General features: G+C 38.3%; 1 protein-coding gene across 2 annotated transcripts in view; it reads right to left on the bottom strand.

The window, feature by feature from the left end:
* LOC145311319 (innexin inx2-like) overlaps positions 1-15,260 on the bottom strand; it is a 36,743-nt gene extending 21,483 nt beyond the window's left edge. Inside the window, exons 1-6 of one of the 2 annotated variants that reach the window (XM_080150525.1) lie at positions 15,206-15,260; positions 13,621-13,688; positions 11,897-11,963; positions 10,842-10,929; positions 8,570-8,667; positions 7,791-7,844 (exon numbers count right to left, since the gene is read on the bottom strand). In XM_080150525.1, coding sequence (XP_080006651.1) covers positions 7,791-7,844; positions 8,570-8,667; positions 10,842-10,929; positions 11,897-11,963; positions 13,621-13,688; positions 15,206-15,256 — 426 coding nt within the window. In that variant the 5' untranslated portion in view covers positions 15,257-15,260. Of the gene's footprint in view, positions 1-7,790; positions 7,845-8,569; positions 8,668-10,008; positions 10,097-10,841; positions 10,930-11,896; positions 11,964-13,620; positions 13,689-15,205 lie in introns of both variants that reach the window. The other variant, XM_080150526.1, reaches the window with a different exon arrangement.
* Positions 15,261-20,456: the final 5,196 nt, after the last annotated feature.

Genomic DNA, 20,456 nt, shown 5'->3' with positions numbered 1-20,456 from the left:
GGTGTGTGTTCACCGCCGAGATTTGTGAGGACAGCAGTATGGTGATCAACACCGAAAGCTTGGTGTTGAGAGAGCCCCATGAAGTTATTCAGTCCATGTCCGAGAACAAGACGAGCGACGCCACCAAGCCCATGACGAAGGAGCAGATGGAGAACCCCACGTTCAAGGAAGTTTGGGAGGACCTGGAGATGGAGGACAACGAGCTATTGAACGAGCACCCCGATGTCAAGAAGCAAGTCAAGGAGCTCATTTACGAATACAGAGACATATTCAGTCGAGAGGCCCCTGGGCACACAGACCTGGTAACAATGAAGTTGAAGCTCAAGCCAGGGACGGAGCCCATCAGGCAGAGATACAGGGAATTGAACCCTAAGATGTTGAAGGATCTGGAGGCACAGATGGCCGACTGGCTCAACCAAGGAGTGATCGAGCCGAGTTCATCGCCATGGGCGAGCCCCCTTGTTCCCGTGCGCAAGAAGGATGGAAAGATCAGATGGGCAGTGGACTTCCGCAGGTTAAACAGTTGCTTAGAGCAAGACAGTTACCCGCTGCCGAGGATACAGACTCTATTGGACCGCGCAGGAGGACATCGTGTATATTCAACGTTAGATGCCACAGCCGCCTACTTCAACATCTCCATCGATCCAGCATCCAGGGAGCTGACGGCTTTTGCCACGCCAACGGGTTTGTGGCAATTCCGCCGCATGCCCTTCGGCATCAGCACAGCACCAGCGGTATACAGCAGATTCATCAGCACCGCAATGAACCCGCTGGGGAGCGAGGTAGCGCAATGCTACCTCGATGATGTAATATCATACAACCTGAGAGTTGCGGATCATGTACCACAGATGCGACAGGTTTTTGAGGCCCACCGCAAAGCTGGAATCAAGCTGAAGGCAAAGAAGAGCAAGCTGTTCCAGAAGAAGATCCAGTATCTTGGCCACATGCTGAGTCACGAGGGTATCGGTATGGTGCCAGAGTATGTGGAGCGTATCAAGAACTGGCCGCCGCCCTCAACCGTCGCCGAGTTGAATAGTGTCCTTGGTTTTTACGGGTATTACCGGACCTTCATACCGGAGTACGCCGACTTGACGTGTGAGATGAATGCACAGAAGAAAGCCACCAAGCTAGAGTGGACCCCAGGGATGGATGAGCAGTTCCAGCAGTTGAAGGACAAGTTCCAGAATGCCCCCATCCGCGCTGTGCCTGATTTTGAAGCGGATACCCCATTTCAACTGACCACCGACTACTCCGGAAGAGCAATCAGTGCGATCCTGAGTCAGGTTCAGAATGGCGCCGAAAGGTTGATCGCCGCCATGGGACGTAAGACGACTGGCGCGGAGCAGAGATATCCCTCATGGAAAGGAGAAGCCTCCGCAGTTATTTATGGCATCAGAAAGTTTCGGACAATCCTGAGCTTCAAGCCGTTCCAAATTAATACGGATAACAGCGCCCTCAAGCAGTTGAAGTCACTGAAGAAGAACACTGGCATGATGGCCAGGTGGACTGAGGAGCTGGCTGGTTACGAGTTCCGTGTGGTTCATCGGCCGGGGAGACTCAATACCAACGCCGACGCGTTGAGCCGGCGTACCGATGCTGACATGCCAGACCCCACAGCCGAGGAAGAGGCTGAGCAGGAGGAGTACGTCGGAGCTGTAGATGATCCTGCCGACGAGCTTCCTGACCGCCGAGAACGGTACAGAGACAGAGTGTACCGGCATCAGTTAGACGACCCTATTTTGGAGAAGGTTCGTAGATGGATTGGCATTGACCGGCGTGCACCAGACAAGGCAACCCTGCGTGGAGAGAGTAGGGACGTGCACCGGCTGGCTGAGATTTTTGACACTCTGCGTATTGCAGAAGATGGAGTTATTGAGCAGGAGATCAACACCTTCACAGGGAAGCGACGCAGAATCATGGTCCCTTTGTCCCTGAGAGAAGAGGTGTTCACCCACTGTCACAGAACTACCACAGGAGCGCACTTTGGCATGCACTCCACCATATCAAAGTTTTTGAGAAATTTCTATTATGTGGGACATCAAGCAGACATCCGCCTGAGGATCGCCGTCTGTCATGACTGCGTTCAGAAGAACATCAAGGCCAACATCAAGATAGGAGCGCACGTACCCATCCAAAACGGGTACCCGCTCCAGACAATTTATATGGATGTGGTAGGCAAGTTCGACACAACCCCAGAAGGATACAATTTTATCCTGACGCTACAGGACGGATGGTCGCGCTTCGTTCAGGCGTACCCCTTGAAACAAAAGACCGCCGACGAGGTCGCCACGACGATTATGGACAAGTTCATTTGTACCTTTGGATGCCCGCAGGCATTCCACAGTGATCAGGGAAAAGAGTTCTGCAACACCATCATGAAGAAACTCTTGCAGAAGCTCGGTGTTAAGCACGAGCTAGGCCCCGTGGCGAACCCCCAGAGCAACCTTATAGAGAGGTGGCACCGGACCATGGAAGAGACGCTGAGAACAGTGATCCAAGGAAGAGAGACTCTATGGCCAGAGTATTTACCTGGAGTTGTCCTGGCGTACAACACAAGGATCCACAGCAGCACCGGCGTGACCCCCTTTCTTGCATTCCAGGGTAGAGAGGCTACTCTACCCGCGGATTTGATTTTGCGGTTACCAAACCCTGACGATGACAAGGATATTCCCACAGCCGTGAGAAATTTATTGGACAGATACACGACCATGTATGAAGCCATGGCGAAGAGTCAAGCAAGCACCATTCGAAGAAATGCTTTGCAGTATCACGGCAATCGCGAATTTCGAGTAGGCGATAAAGTTTTCTATTTGGCACCCAACCATGGTAAAGCAAAGAAGAAGATGACCAAACATTGGAGTGGACCATACTTAATTACCGAGAAGTGTGCCGACGTTTTATACAAGATTCAGACAATACCAGCGGGAGAAAAGGAGGACTTGGTTGTGCATGTTGGTCGGTTAAAACCATATTACCCCCCAGCAATGACAGATGGAGACCCAACTTCTCCCCCAGAACCATTTGAAGAAGACGGAGATGAGGCAGGGGAGCAAATTCCCTTGAATCCAGAAAGGCAGGCGAAGCCGCCTAATCCAAGAGTTGATTTCTCAAATGGGGATGACAGCGATGAAGAGGGAGGACCCCCCATTAGACCGGGAGGAGCACCACCACCACCGCCCAACATTGACCCCCTCAACCTTCCCCTACCGGATACACCACCGCCTAGATCACCAATGATGCAGCGCACACCGCGCAGAGAGCAGAGTGAGAAGAGAGGGAGGGAGAGAGATCAATCTTGCGAACCGTCCGGTTCGGGCACTCAACGGAGAGATGCCAAGCGAACCCCCGATAGAGAGAGAAGCCCGAGAAGAAGCTCGCCCCCGCAGACACCGCGCCGAGATAGAGAGCGCGAGCGAGCTACGTACACATACCCTTCCGCACCCCGGGTAGAGAAGCGCGCTCTGAGCGACAATGAAGAGCCGTCCACGGACTCACCCGAAAAAGGGGAGAGGGTTAAATCCGGAGGAAAGAAGCAGAGGAGTGGGACACTTTGGCAACAGCAAGTGGAGGAGAGCAAAGAGGTGTTAGACAGCTCGGACGAGGATATGGACCCGCCTGCAGTGGCTACACTTGCGCGGACAATCAGAATCCCCGTCAAACGCGGAGCAAAGCTGCCGTACAAGGGTACGAAAGAGAGTGCGGGCCATGACATATACTGCCCCGCCCACACAATCCTTCCCCCTGGGCAACAGACTTGCGTCCCTCTCAAGCTACACACTCGTGTACCCCCCGGATATTTTCTTAAACTCTTTGGCCGTTCAAGCATAGAACGGGAGGGAGTAATTTTACTGGCAGGATTAGTGGACAGCGACTACACCGGCGAGATACAAGCAGTCTTCTGGAACTTGAGTACCGAAGCAGTGGAGTTCAACAAGAATCAACGAGTGTGTCAAGCGGTGATCCTAGAGACTCGCGAGGTGGAATTTTATCATGTCGATAATCTTCCTACCACTGATCGCGGTGCTAACGGCTTCGGTAGCACCAACCAGTGAAGCATATTCATTAGACATAGTAGATTGCACAAACCCTTCCACCATCAAGAAATTCAACAAGGAAACAATATGCAGAGCAGAGGAACCTACACAAGAAGTTCCAGTGAAGGAGCGCTACACAATTCTACAGAGGCCAACCCTGACGAAGGTACACGGATACTCCTGCGAAGTGAGGGTATCCTTGTACCATTTCAAGTGCGGAGTTTGGGGCCACCTCAAGTTACAACAGGTACCCCAAACTATGAGGCACGAAGAAATTACTGCAGAAAATTGCCGCCGCATGTCACTAGTGCAGGAATATCAAATTTCTGGCTACGGCGACCCTATCAAAGTGAAACTTAACCGCCCAACCTACGTTTCGGCAACCCTGGCCGGATCCCTGAAGATGGAAGACGACAAGATCACCTGCATTGGGCAGACCATCCGCATGGGCGACACCATCCACTACAACACCCTGAAGTTAGCTGAGTACCAGATTCTACTTAAGGAAGAAACTTTTCTGGTTAGCAACAACAAGGTAGAGAGTGAAACTGATCATCTATCTCTACCATGTCCATATCATAAAGGGGAGTGCATCACTGGCGCTGCGACATTCGTCTGGAACATCAACGACAGCTCCTGCACTCTACAGATGGTCAACACCATCAACCCCCTCACCACCATGGACACCTACCTAGTGGACCACCAGCAGCAAGTTTTACTCAACACTACAGGCGCAATGAAATTAATGCATTGCCCCTTTAATGTCATCACCACGGACCACGACGGCATCTACCTGGGCAAGACCAGCGAACTCAGCAGACTCGCCACCATCGACCCCGGACAAATAGATGTAAACCTTCAAGCTGCAGTACATTTAAATTATTTAGCCTACAGTATGCGCCAGACCTTCAGCCAACTAGATGTAACACTACGGAAGACCATATGCGAAACCCATTACCATGGAAAGTCAGACCAACCAGTGCTGCTGCATGAGCAGACTTACGGACTCTTGAAGGGAGACCTGTTGATGACCTTCCAGTGCACCAAGAGGACTCAGAAGATCAAGGATGACATCAATTGCTATCAAGATATACCTTTGGATCCTGATGGTTATGCAGATGCTGCAACTAAACATTATAAGTTGCATTCTACAAGGGTAACGTGTTCAGCAACTTTCCCCCTAACTGTCAAGTCTAAAAAAGGTTGGATTCAGCTGACTCCCGCCATCATCAAGACGCAGGCCCCCATGGAGATGACCATCGACACCCCTCTAGTTAACTGGACGGATTTCAGCCATGGAGGAATCTACACGGAAAGAGAGAGAGCTGAATGGTTACACACCCTCACCTTCCCCTCCTACACCGAGGCAAGCCTGAAGGAGATCACCTACGGACTATGCATTGGAGATGGAAATTGTAACCAACTTTCTACCAATAACCTACCCCTGTACACCCTTGAGAATCTAGTGCCGGACATGGAACGCAAACTTGATTTGTGGAGCAGCGTCAAGAGCTGGCTCCATGAATATGGCGACCTAATGGCATTCGCATGCCTGGTCATCCTAGGGCTAAAATTTATAACTGATCTGATATGCATTATCCTCACATTTCTACGTGTAGGACCTGGAGCCGCCATCGCCTTAATTGCCCACCTTTATCTTTATAACAAGCATTCCTACCAGAAGCTTATGAGAAAGAAGAAGGCCGATACCAGAACTGAGAGGCGAGAACCTACGACAACAGCAGAGACAACGTCGCTATTACCAACGACATCAACCCCGAAGATCCAGATGACAGAGATACAGCCCATCATGTTAGATCCTGCATCCTTGCCATCATACAACACTGCGACTAAAACATCTAGGCTATCAACCTTAATACCATGACATCGCAATAGGTAATATTGGCCGACCAGTCTATTGTCTTTGCCAATTTGAGCGTTATGTTATCTGGCACGTCTGTTCGCCAGATAAAAAGGGGAGAAAATGTAGTGGGTCTTACTTGAGATACTTGTAAAATAAGCAGAATGGCATTTTCGTGATCCTAAACGAGTGGACAGATTTTTATGAAATTAGTACCATTTTAAAGCGTTAAATTTTCTCTATTGATTTTTCTTTTATTTGACTTTTTAAGCCCACAAATGACGGATCCCGAGTTTTAATTATGAAACATTTGTACTTATTATATTCTGTTAAAATCTTGTGATATCTCATATGAGGCCATATTTTTCCAAGAAATCAATATACATATAATGCTCCGCATTTATATGTATATTTGACCTTTCTATCATCTACGCGTGTAGGTTTTAGGCGATATTTAACTTATGTACTTTTGTAGAAGAGAGCTCCAGTTATCCAGGGATTTGGGCATCCTCAATGCATCACGGAGATTTCCCCTGCACAACTGAACGTGACTAAACGGGAAACTCAACATACACTCCGGCCTGCTGATATATCCTACGCAGACCTACGTGTATCCCTTGCCATCCCTGTATGATCAGAAACGCCCCCTCAATACTTCAATACTCTCTGTAATTTTCCTATATGTATATTGATATAATATGTATTCATTAATTTTGTGTAAACTATACTTGTCTATTGAAAATACATCAGTTCCGCACAAACAGTTGTTAGTAGAGTATCAACTCCAATTTGTGGGCAGCTAATCCTAGCTGCAATTAATTATCCAGAAACATATAAAATCCCCTGTGGGTACTTGCGTGTAGTATTCGTTATTTAACTTAGCGGAGACGTACAAACGAAGGGAACGAGTTGCTTCGCTCTTGAATCGCTTCAGCCACAACGTTACCATTCCAACGTGAAGTGCCGCCACACCGCTCGAGGCGGGCTTTAATAGTTTTTAAAAAGCTATCTCTTACGTCCGATCCGTTACAGCTTTGTATTATGTAGCGGGACAAAGTGTCTCAAAAATCATACATGTGACGTCATAAAATGAGGGAGATGAGAGAAGTGGGAAAGAAAACTTCTAAAAAAGAGATGGCTAATTTCTCATTTTTATGGCGTCACAAGGCTGAGCTGATTTTTTAAGGCACTTTGTCCAGCTACGTGTATTATTGATAGTTGAATTGTTCGATTTTCCTAGTTTCTATAGTGCTAAAAAGTTTTACTATAAATACATTGAAACGCTTTGATTAACAGATTTGAATTACAAATATTTTCAAAGCTCAAAGCTAACCACCTAATAAGTTACTTAAATGTAAAAACACACATACTAAAATTTGATATTGTCTTATACCTTTAGATAATATAACGGGGAAGTTGGTTGTTCTAAAATTTCGTAAAAGTGTGAGTTTTAAGGCTTAAAACAGTAGTAGAACGATAATATTGACTAAATATTTTTCACAAATATTTTTTTCTATAGTTCTTTTCAATAAGGATTACACATATTTAGTGAGTTATTATCGTTTTACTACTGTTTTTAAGTCTTAAAACTCACACCTTTACGGAATTTTAGCACAACCTAACTCCCCCTTTATTCAGAATTTAAAATTATGTAATAGTTATTTATCGCATCGTATTATAGACAGCTTTCCGTGGGTAGTAATTTAAAAAGTTTAAAGAAGAAAACAAGTTTTTTCAGAACAAAGGGGCCGAAGGCCCCGGCAACCAAAAATGGTTGAAATTTTATGATTTTAATTCGTGAATTGCGATACAAGTTTTTCAGTATGACTGAGAACAAATTCTAATCCTGCGGATATTAATCGGTTTCAAATCCTTGCTAGAAATTAAATAATTACCTTTCCTCCTTCCCAGTACTTGAAAATCAGATGTGGCAGATAAAACAAGGCAGCCTAAAATATTTTCATTACTTTAATGTTTTAAAAAGATCAACTGAAAATTGATTACCCATGTTTTCCCTAATTTCCGAAGTTGTACGACAGATAACCCAACTATTGCAAAAGCTATTTTCAGCTACTCCGGTCAAGGGAAAAGCAATATAATGCATAAACGATTTATACATTATATACATTCAAAATTTAAATTTTTCAAATTTAGATTTTTTTTGGAAGTTTGAAGACTTTTAGCTAGTAGTAAATATTGAGATTGGATGAGGGTGATACGTACATAATCGGAAACTAAAAACAAGGATGACAACATTCATAAGTAGCAAAACACAAAAAATCACGGATGGACAAACGGACAAAGTGAGCTGTAGATAAAATATTCATAATAGAAGAAATAAATGAAATAACTAAATAAATAAAACTAGAAAATCACCAAACCTAGCTTTATAAGAAATAAACAAATTTGTCTTTGGTAGCATGGTTGTTAGACCGACGGACAAACTCAGTTGTTAACTGAAGGCTTCTAGGGGCACTTGAGGAGGGGGTGGTGAGGGGCGGGGAAGTCACTCCTTCACATTTTCAATTTTCAAAATAAATATAAAACTTCCCATAACCTATGAGAAGCTACATTGTAAAGAGAAACCATATCAGTTCAGCAATTATCAAGATCCTTCGGTATACACAGACAGACACAAACAGACATCCTGTAACTTGTATAAAAGCATACAAACCTGGAGGAAAAGTAGAAAAGAGACCCACTGGTAGTAAGCTTTATACTTGACCTCAGCTCCATTCCCGACACCAGGGTGGGCTTGACCATCTGCGCTCCCTAAATGATATTTTCCAGTATTTTTTTTCTCTAGATACTAGCGGCTACGCCCCTAGAGGCCTCTAGGGGCACTTGTGGAGGGGGAAGTCGAATTTGATAACCTAATTTCTTATTTTAGATTTTAAAAGAAAAAATAGTTATAAACCTTCCCGGGACCTATGAGAAGCTACCCTGTTGAGGAGAACCCTATCGGTTCAGCGGTTAGCGATCCTTCGGTACAAACACACGGACAAACAAACAGACATCCTGTTACTTTAGTATAAGGATACATATATACATATATACCCTTGTTATAGAGAGGTTTTACTAAAAAAAAGAAGCTCTTGTTTTTTTTCAGAACAGATTATTAAAAAAATCACTTCTAGATCAATACTATTATAATGTAGAATAGGTATTTTATATATAATCCTCTTATATTAAGTAGTAAGCATTTTTTGTCTGTAGCGAAGGATCTAACAAACCGCTGAACCGATATGGTTATTATTTACGGTGTAGCTTCTTATATATCCAGGAGAGGTTTTGATCTATTCTTTGGGGAGGGTTATTTCCACACTCCCAATTTAAAAATGCCCACCCCCCACCCCAAAAAAAAACATCTTTTTCTGTTTCGTTTTAAGTGCCCCTAGAATCTTCTAATAATCGTTGTCTATTTATCTGAACGCTAGGAATAGTTATTTCTCGCATCGTATTATAAACAGCTTTCCGCGGATATATAATGTACAATTATAAGATAAAACCAGTTTTTTTAGCCCCGAGGTGCCGAAGGCACGGGCTAAAAAACTGGTTTTAATCTTATTATTGTACATTTTTATACTCGTAGAAAGCTGGTTATAATACGATGCTAGACATAGTTTTTTCGTATGGATGAGAACCGGTTCCTGTCCACCGGATTCGAATGAATACGAGAAAAAAAGTAAAAAACTTTATGTACAGAATATGTACTGTACACAATATGACCATAAATTTGCCTTCCATCAACAAGGCATTAATTTTATTCCTAGGGATCTTAAGGGATAAGACAGTGGACGATAGATTGATATAAATGATTCATGTGACGTCATAAAAATGAGGGATTATCCATCTCTTTTTTAGGTGTTTTTATTCCCACTTCTCCTCTCATCTCCCTCATTTTTATGACGTCACAAGGATAATTTTTGACACAATTTGGTCTTTGTCATATGAATCCCCAGTGATGATAAATTAAATTACCCGTAAATATCGGTTGAAAAGTTTAAACACTGCTAGTTTGGAACCAACCAATAAAATTTCAATAAAAGAACCCAAAGTTTTTGAGCCAACGAATAGGTTTGCATAACTTTGGGTACCAGTATAAAGCCTCACCTATCCAAGGTACAATAAATGTGGACTGTATGTAACAATACGTATTGATAACTCTCTTGGGAATGACCCAAGCAAAGTCTGGCCCCACCTAGAATATAGAATCGTCCTGTCACATTAAAACAGTTCTACCAATCAAACCTGTCCAAAATTGATTTTTGTAACATAATGTTTAAAATTGACAAATTTTTAAAATTATGTATTAAAAATATTAGAGTAAAACACTAGAGGGAGAAAGGGTTAAATAACTATATCTCCACATCGCAACCGCCTTGTGCAACCTTTCTATTAGGTCATAGAAAATCAACCAATGGTGTCGCTTATTAACACAGCTAAGTAGCAGAAAATAATTTAGAAGCAGACGAAAGAGGACTTTGAAAAAGGAAGGGAAGTAGTTGTCTGTATATACATCTATACTATATATCTGTTTTAAAAATCATAGGTTGCAGTAAAAATCTCTACACATAATTTGTTGAATCACCAGGGATCTCAAGGGATAAGACAATGGAGGATAAATTGATATATAACCCAAATGATGATAAACAAATGACCCCTTTCGTAGATTAAAATTATGGCTAAAAAGTTTGGACACTGATAAATTTGAATTATCCAACTACGCTTTATTAAAAGTATCAAAAGAGACAAAAAATGAGAGAATAAGTATGTAAAACTTTGGGTACCAGTATAAGTTACAGTCCAATGTCCCCTCCCTTCCTGGTGTTTTTAATAAAGCATTTAAAAAAGAAAATTTGTCAAAATTAAACATTGCGCCAAAGTCAATTTTGAATCTGGTTTGATTGTATGCATTTGGGAGGAGGTTAAAACTGACATATTACCTACTCCTGGTACGATAAAGGTGCTCTGTATGTAACAATAGGTGTTGATAACGCCCTTGGGTATAATCCAGGAATCATCAGAACCAACCTACAATCACAATATCTCTGGCCACATTATCGGTTAGAAAGTGTACACATTTTGTCAACAAATGACAGTTGTTTTTTTCCATTACGTTCGCATAATAAGTCATCTATAAATAGTCGTATTTTTATGGATAAAACTTAATCAAATTTTGTACAAATTTCTTCCCTCGTATGAGTCAGCAATGAATAGCAGTAGCCCCGCAGATTTAGGAACCCCGCAGGGGTTAGGCATAGAAACTTTCAGGGGAAATACCATTAAGATTATCACTGAAAAAGTTTAGACAACATTTTTAAGCCATTAAATGAAAGAACGCGTTCATAAATTCAACATTCAAATTAGGAGAGGGAGGGGACATTGAAATGTAAAATATACTAGTCCCAGAGTTTTATAAACACGATCTCTCATTCAATGGCTTAAAACTTTGAGGTCTTGCATTAAATCTTGATTTGGTTGTTCAAACTATTTAACAATTATTTTAATATACATTAGGGTAATTTTTGTTCCTGGTAATTGGAAGTTTACATAAATTTTTCTTTTATTGTCTTACCCATCCTGTAGATTATAATTACGGTAAAAAAGTTTGGACCTTGCTATTTTAAACTAATTTTAAACTATTTTAAAGTACTCTATAATTCTGTATATCCGTCTGTCCGTTCGTCAGTCAGTTTATTAGCCATTCATATGGGGGTAATGTCATTTTCGCGGCTTTTAATCAAGATAGACTGATGTAATTTTCAGTGAAGATTCCTAAGACCTGTATGCTCCTAGTCTATACATTCTATTATCCGTCTGTCTGTCGTTCATACGTCAAAATATGTATATAAAAAGTTTTACAAAGGTTTCGTGATTTTTCTACATATTTTCAATTTTCTATGACAAATAAAAATGTTCTATAACTTAGTCTGTATGTCCATCGTATTTTGAGCTTTGCTACATATGTATGTTGTCATCCTTGTTTTTTAAAACTTACCATTGCACATGCAATATTAGCTCCATTTCCAACCCATTCCAAAGCAGTCACCAATAGGCAGCAGCTGGACGTTTCATTGATTTATCATTTTACTATTAAGAAATAGCCTAAAACCACCACAAGACATTTATTTAAACCCCGAACCACTTCATTATGCAATCTACATTTTCCTGGAAATTTTGTCTACGGTAGTCCATAAGTGTACAGCTTTACAGTACATTGTTTCTATTTGTTAAAGCAACACGTATGATAAAGAAAAAGATTCTTTTTAAAGTAAAATGCTTATATTTCAATCAAAATCTATATTTAACAAGGATGACAACATCCATAAGTAGCGAAGCACAAAAATCATAGATGGGAATACGTACAAGTAGATTTAAAGGGTATTTATTAAAATCAAGAATAGATTTATTGGATACACGAAACCTTGTTTTATTTTGTATGATGACGATGGTCAAAGTAAAATACAAATAAAGATGCACATAACAATGGGGAAAATTATTTTGATCCTGATATCCCAAAAAAGTTAAATAAAAAAACAAAGATATGAGGAAATATGTAAAACATATAAAAATAGCCAAAAACCTGATAAAAGGCAATCTGGCCGCTTTGGTTGTTTTCTTAAAACGACAGAAAATTAAATTTTTATATCCTTAATTAAAAAAATTTGGAAAATCGGACCATATACACTGAAGATATGGAGAAAAATATAAAAATAGCCTAAAACCTGCTAAAAAGGCAGTCTGGCCGTCATTGTTGTTTTCTTTAAAAGACGGGAAATTTAATTTTGATATCAATAATTGAAAAAATTTTGAAAATCGGACCATAAACACTGAAAATATGGAGAAAAATATGAAAAATATAAAAATAGCCTAAAACCTGCTAAAAAGGCAGTCTGGCCTTCATTGTTGTTTTCTTTAAACGACGGGAAATTTAATTTTGATATCTATAACTAAAAAAATTTTGAAAATCGGACCATAAACACTGAAGATATGGAGAATAATGTGAAAAATATAAAAATAGCCTAAAACCTGCTAAAAAGCGGTCCGACCGCCAATGATGTTTTATAGTCAATTGTGCTCCTTAATGATGGGAATGTTGTCAAAAAATTTCAGCATTCTATCTTTTATAGGAGCTGAGTAAATCCCATTTCCCCCATAGCGTTACGGACTGACGGACTGACTGACTGACGGACTGACTGACGGACGGACGGACATAGTGAATTATAGAGTAGCTTCGCTACTAAAAAATAAAAAAATATAGATTTTGATTGAAATATAAGCATTTTACTTTAAAAAGAATCTTTTTCTTTTTCATACGTGTTGCTTTAACAAATAGAAACAATGTACTGTAAAGCTGTACACTTATGGACTACCGTAGACAAAATATCCAGGAAAATGTAGATTGCATAATGAAGTGGTTCTGGGTTTATTTAAAGCCTCCCTGAAGTGTACAACCTATTAGGACCGACAATTTTTGTGATTTTTAGCATCAGAAAAAAACTTTACTTCTCTCTATTATAGGGTATTTACTTTTTAGTGAATCTGCTCTATAACTCAAGTTGTCCACCCGTCCTCCTGTCAGTACGGCTGAGGGAAAACGTTGTTTTCTGAGTTTCTTTTATGAAAACCAGAATTGTTTTGTACGCCGGTCTGTTGGTAATGCTATTTAAGACATCCTTGTTTATAGTTTTATATTTATAAAATGATAAATTAGCTCTCCTGATGAAAATAAGCGTAGTAGCTCTATAATGTAGCAATGCTACGGGTCCCTCAGTTTTGACTGCGCCGATCTAAATATTACAATTATTTTAGTTGGAAAGCTTATCTGTGATTCACTTCGTCTGTCCGTCAGTAAGTAAGTCAGTAACTCTATGAGATAATGTAATTTTCACGGCTTCTTTTTAAGCTAGACTGCTACGTTCATGTAGGCATGTCAGAATTGTCCTATCGATTTCAAACTTTGCATGATAATTCCTGTAGTGGTTAGGTACGATTTAGAAAGCGTAGCAACTCTATAATCGTTACCAGAATGCCCGTACGTCCATGTTAAACATGTTGAATTTTAACTTTTTTAACAACATTTTTTTTGTATGTGATATAATCATCCGATTGATCTGATTTTTTGATTACTGATTCCTATTGCAATCCGATACAATATTATAAGTGAATCATCTCTATAATTAAGTCCTAAAAATGTAAGTATATCCTTAAACAGTATTCTGTATTTAACCCTTAACGGTCGGGGGGGGGGGGGGCGTTGAACGCCCCCCCATCCGGTTTTTTCTATCTCATTTTCTGTGTGTGAAAGATAAAGAGCCCTAACTGCGTGACTTTTTAAGTTTGGGTATGACACATAACCGAGAGTTGGAATTTTTTGAATATCTCCATCCTGGCGGGCACAGGCTGCCAGCAAACCTGGCAGGGTCATCCAGGTAAAGAGCAAAAACATTTTTTTGACTTAAAAAAAGCATTTTATCTTACCAAAATACTAAAATATCCTCTAGTAGTACATCCTCATGTTAAATACAGGTGTTCAAGTCAATTTCAGGTTCCAGGTATGATCCTGCAGGTTCTGATCCTCCAGGTCTCCAGAAATCTTTAAATGGCTCCTGTGGCCGCAATTTTTGACTTAGAGACTTCAAATTTTAAACTTAAGCTTTTCTTACATGTCTACATAACGTATTAAAATTTCATAAAGCTGGCAGCTTCCAAGTACAGCTGCGGCCGCTGAAATTTATTTTTTGATATTTGAAATATAAAATTTACATAAAGATTAACATTTTCTGCAAAAAATTTTTATTCTAGCTTCAAAAATAAAAAATTACAGCCGTTTGAAATTTTAAGTAAAAAAGGACCTAAAAACAAAGGTTGTTAAATAAAAGGGTGAAGGAAGCGAAAATTGACCTTGACTTATCTAAGGTCGGAAATTTATCATAACACAGGGGACTTACACAAAAAATTTTAGCCCTCTAGCTCTAATAGGAACTGAGATAGCATGGGGGGGCGTTGAACGCCCCCCACCCCCACGACTGATTAAGGTGCGGCAAGGGGCCCGACTGTAAGGGGTTAAGAAGTTTTGCAACAAATTTACGTATAATTTAGTCCAAACTTATATATTTATATTTTGTATATTCAGTTCTGATACTATACAAGAGTTAATGCTCGTCTGTCATACCGTTTCAGAGCTTCGCTTTTATGGATGTTGTCATCCTTCTTAAGTTTCCCTTTTCCAATGAGCATCCAGTATATAATTTACTGTTTCCGTTGGTCTCTTAATTATGCGACAAAGACCGAAAACGCAACTTACCTTTTTTCCAATCGGCACAGCACTTTTTATGCTGGAGAATAAACCCAACATTTTAAAACCTAATATTATAAAAGCAATGAATGTGGAATATACGTGAATGTTATGAAAAAATGTCGTCAATATAGCCTGTTATGTACCTTATTTATTGGTCATTTCGTTCATCCAGTAGAATAGGAGGGGATGGAGTAAATGGGGTGGAAAGGGAATCATTATTTTAGCCAGCTACGTGTTTCACTTTATTGTAAGATCCAAGTTATAATAATATATCCAGTAAAAGGGCACAGCAAAAAAATTAAGAAAAATTGTTTTAACATATACATTTGAGAGTCAACTCTCAGTTTGAATCGATAGGTTAGGTTAGATTATTTTGGGTACACGGTAGTCCCGCAGGGCGTTAGGTCACCACAGGTTAAGGGCCTCCCTAACATTAATTTTATTTAAAAAATAAGGAATGGGCATTTTTGTGCACGCTAGGTATTTGAGGAAAAGCACTAATCAAATATTAACTCAATTATAATAAACGAACATATATTGCCCTTGTTATTATTTATTATTTTCACAGTTTAGCTTTATAAATATTACTAAAATATGTTAAGGACATCAATTGTTTACATCTTAACTTTTTTTATAGCGTAGCTACTCTATGTCACTTTGGCTTTATCCGTTCGTCCATACGTCCCCTTTTACGTGATAAACTCGTTTTTACATTTATTTTAAATATATCAAAAATGTTTGAAAGCTTAGTTGAAACAGTTAAAAGAACGTGTCCTAACTTTTGTGATTTTTTGTATAACCCATTTGTGACGAGCTCCCAAAGTTCAAAGTTTTGATTCACCGGGGTTCAACAAAAAAAGATTTTTTCAATAATTACTCAACAAAATTTAAAAAGTAAGGTGTCAAATTAAAGATCTTACTATTTTTGTTCATATTGGCAATTTCCTAAATTTTTTTTTGCGTTTTAGTACCTTAAAACCAACTTAATTAAAAAAACTTAAATTGCTTCAAAAATAAGAGGTCTACAAAAAAACCGATCCTTTTACATCTACCACTTACTAAAAGCAACGACTAGCTATCCTATTATATAAAGTAGTAAGCGTTTTTTGTCTGTCCCGAAGGATCTCGCTAACCACTGAACCGATATTGTTCTCCTTTACAGTGAAGCTTCTTATAGGTCCTGGGAAGGTTTTAAACTACTTTTGGGGAGGGTTTCTTCACCCCCCTCCCCCCTAAAATAATTTTTTTTTACTCTTTTGAAACTCAAATTTAAAATGGGATAAGGTCGACTTTTCCCTCTCCTACCTTAAGTGCCCCTAGAGACTTCTAGGGGGCGTAGCCGCTATTTAAATAAAAAACACAAAAGTTGGGACACGTTCTTTGTTACGCTTCTAAATTCTACTGTTACAGTAGTCACCATGACAAGTTTAAAATCTTCGTTGTTTATAATCTTAATTTTCTTGTTTTGAAAGAATAAAGAATAATCAAGATTTTGTATCAAACAAGGATGACATCATCCATTCCAGCGAAACTGTTTAATTGAATTTCAGAATAGTTATTTATCGCATCGTATTAAAGACAGCTTTCCGCGTTAGTAGAGTAAAACATTTTAAGATTAAAACCAGTTTTGGTATTGATTTTATGATTTTTATTTTAATACTCGTGGACAATTGTCTGTAATGCTATAGATTTTTTTGGCTGAGAATCCGTTCTAATCCAGCGGATATTAATCGGTTTCGAAGCCATATTGTAAAAAAACCTAAAAATTGAAAATCTGATGATTCATTAAAACAATAAATTTAAATTTTTGCAAGATTAATTAAGGAATATCTCAATGAAAATTAATTATGTACACCCAAATTATAATAAACAAAATTACCCCTGCAATAGATTGAAGTTATTGATGGAAAATTTTGGTTACTGATAGTTTGTCTTTAAACAAGGAATGAGATGAGGTGTTTATATAACTTTGGAGACCAATATAATATTTAGTTCAATGTCCCCTCTCTCCTTAATTAGTAGCTTATACCAACATTGTGGTGGCTCACTATGCAAAAAGTTTTACACTGATTGAACAATTCTTTCAGTCATAATCTCTGTTATAAGAAGCAGGGATTTAAAGGGATTAGACTATAACCGCAAAATCTATGTAAGTCTCAGATGCTGATACACAAAATTATTCCTTCTGAAGATTATAATTATTGGATGAAACAATTGAACACTTAACTTAACAAACCAAGCAATCAAAATTCAATAAATGTCCCCAAAGTTGTTTAGCCAACAAATAAGAAAACGGTATTATAAAACTTTGGGTACTAGTGTAATTAACAGCCCAATGTCCCCTCTCTCCCTGTATATTACGCAATACATGCCTAATCATATAGAGAAGCTTCGCATTCAATAAATATGAGATCACGTAAACAATTTGAAGTTTTTAATATAAACATTGTGTCAAATAATAGCGTAGAAAAATTAACAAAAAATAAAGAAATGGATTTATTATTGTTTGGATCTAACACCAGATTATCATGTACTCTAATAAAATGAAACTATCAGCGGGCTAAAATAACGACCCCCCTCTTCATCCCCCTTTACCCTATCCCCTCCCCTCTTACTAGATGAACGAACTGACCAATAAATGATATTAATGTTGGCAGACAAAATTGACGACAATTTTCCCTGTCATTATATCCACGTATATTCTATATCCATTAAAAAGGTTGAACCTGTTTTTGTGTGCAGTTAAATATCCCTGAAAACGGTGTAAACATTCTTTTTTTGTGCTCTTAAGTAGACTATAAAAGTTGGAAAGATTTTTAATCAATATAATAGATTTGAAATCTGCATAAAAGAGGACTATCCACGAACAAGAGCAGGTGATTCTAAGTACCTTCCAGCATTGATCCTGAGTATTTTCTTTCAGAATATAATAGGTCACTATCAATAATTAATATATTGACGAGAAAATTTATGTTTCACCACTTCAAGTTGAAGAAAAGTAGAAAAATGTCCACCATTTTTCGTTAAAGTTCTATCAAACGTTTTGTTGAGTTCGGGGTGTCTTTAATTGTCCATGTTGTCAAATGATAAAAATTAAAAAAAGTCAAAAGCACATTTAATATATCTCATATGTATGTTTAAATTAATGCTAATATGGATTAATTTAAAATCTATATAACACGAATATTCGCATATGTATCCTCAAATATCCATTTCATTAAAAGAATTAGCTTCATAAAAGTTTTCAAAATCAATTAAAATACCTAAAAAAACATGGTGAAACATAAATTTTCTCTACAATATATTAATAATATATGTTGACCTATTATATTCTGAAAGAAAATACTTAGGATCAATGCTGGAAGGTACTTAGAATCATGTGCTCTCGTACGTGGATAGTCCTCTTTTAAGGATTTTTTATAAAATTAGTTTTTTATATAATTCTTTATTTAAAGGCGCAAATACAAATTAAGTTAAATAATTTTGAGATCTGTGATTGGTGGATTGAAAACTATCTGCGCTCTGATTGGAGAAGCTTAAGTGACGTACATCATTCAACCAATTAGAGCGTAGGTAGTTTCCAATCCAGCTATTCTATTGGTCAAAATTTATTAACTTAAATCGTATTTGCGCCTTTAAATAAAGAATTATATAAAAAACGAATTTTATAAAAAATCCTTAAAATTTTATGCAGATTTCAAATCTATTATGTTGATTAAAAATCTTTCCAACTTTTATAGTCTACTCTTAAGGGAATATTCTTTTGGTTCTATGGTGTTTTTTTTTGGCTATTTTATGAAATATATTAAAATAAACTTAACAAAAGAAGGATGACAGCATCCATAAGTAAATTACAAAAAAAAGTAAATTATAGAGAATATTTTTTTTAACCAATTTACATAAATCTTATACTCTATTTATTCAGCTCTGACAATCTACATTTGTTAATGTTCGTTTGTCCTACTGCTTTTATGGATGTTATCATCCTTATTATATTTAAAAACGGGAGACCTAACACTTATACAACGTATTTTGTCATGGAAATTTTGTTATCATTATCAGTTTTTTGAATCATTAGAATTACTCATATTTTTAAAATTTCTATACAATTTAAGAATTGAACTTTTAAGAAATAATGTTTTTAAATTATCACGAAATTAGACAATACATATAACATCCAGTGTTTTGGGGACCTTGGGCTTTTGGTACTAAAACTAACGCAACTTTTGTAATTTTAGCTAACTTTTAAGTCTTTTGGCACACGCGCATAATGCCGCTATCTATTATTAATATACATGGTTATTCTCCTGAAGTGGCCAGACAGGATTTAGGCTAGTATTATTAACTACTTATGCAAATGAATTATTCTTGTTGTTAAATTTTTTTATAAACATATGAATTGATTTTTGTATATGATAGGATTCCTTGCTCAAAAAACAAACCGCAAGTAATCCGCATGTTAAAGCCTACTTAACCCACCCTATCAGTGTGATTGGATGGGCTAAGGGGGAATGTAGCCCTACCTCAAAGCGAAGCTACTCATATACCTGGTAGGGTAGGGGTAAATTTTAAATGGGGGGGGTAAAATGAAAAAAATTTTAGGGTTGCCTACGGCACCCCCAAATTCGTTTAGGGGGGGTAATAGCCCCATTACCCCCCCCCCCCCCTTGGACGTCTATGCCTTTGTTTAGCAGCTCTATAACCTGTTACTTTGAAGCATAGCTTTTCTGCAAATTACCTTGTCCAACCAAACTTTTCTACAGATATGACGTCTCCCACACTTCACTTCTATTGACCAAGCTCACTGAAAATAATCTACACCAATAGACAATAAATTATGTAGTTTTAATTGCAATGTTTTTTTTGCCAGAGCCATATCCTTTGAGGGTGAAAACCGCCCATTTTAAAAATCTATCGTTCTAGTGGTTTTGAGATGTTACTCTGCCTAGACACACAGACACACATACATCCATCTACTTTCAATAAAACAACATTAATGAATGAAAAAAGCTTATTGTTAAATAAAAATTGTTTATTGACTATCACACAACGGAGCAGAAGGTACAATTTTTGATTTTTAAACATGTTATTTTTAAGGGGGGTTAGATTATTGTATAAGATAACTCGTAACCAGCATGGATCTAAAGCGAACAGTCAATGGCCGATAAATTGATGTACATACATCCTCCATGATGATATACAAAATTACCCTTATGTAGATTTAAATTAGTGGTTGAAACGTTTGGACACTCAACTT

This window comes from Acartia tonsa, unplaced genomic scaffold, assembly GCF_053477335.1.
Source record: "Acartia tonsa isolate MP-2025a unplaced genomic scaffold, ASM5347733v1 sca4, whole genome shotgun sequence".
In the NCBI taxonomy this organism is placed as follows: domain Eukaryota; kingdom Metazoa; phylum Arthropoda; class Copepoda; order Calanoida; family Acartiidae; genus Acartia; species Acartia tonsa.
The sequence above is the reverse complement of the archived record's forward strand: the minus strand, read 5'-3'. Positions and strand labels throughout refer to the sequence as shown.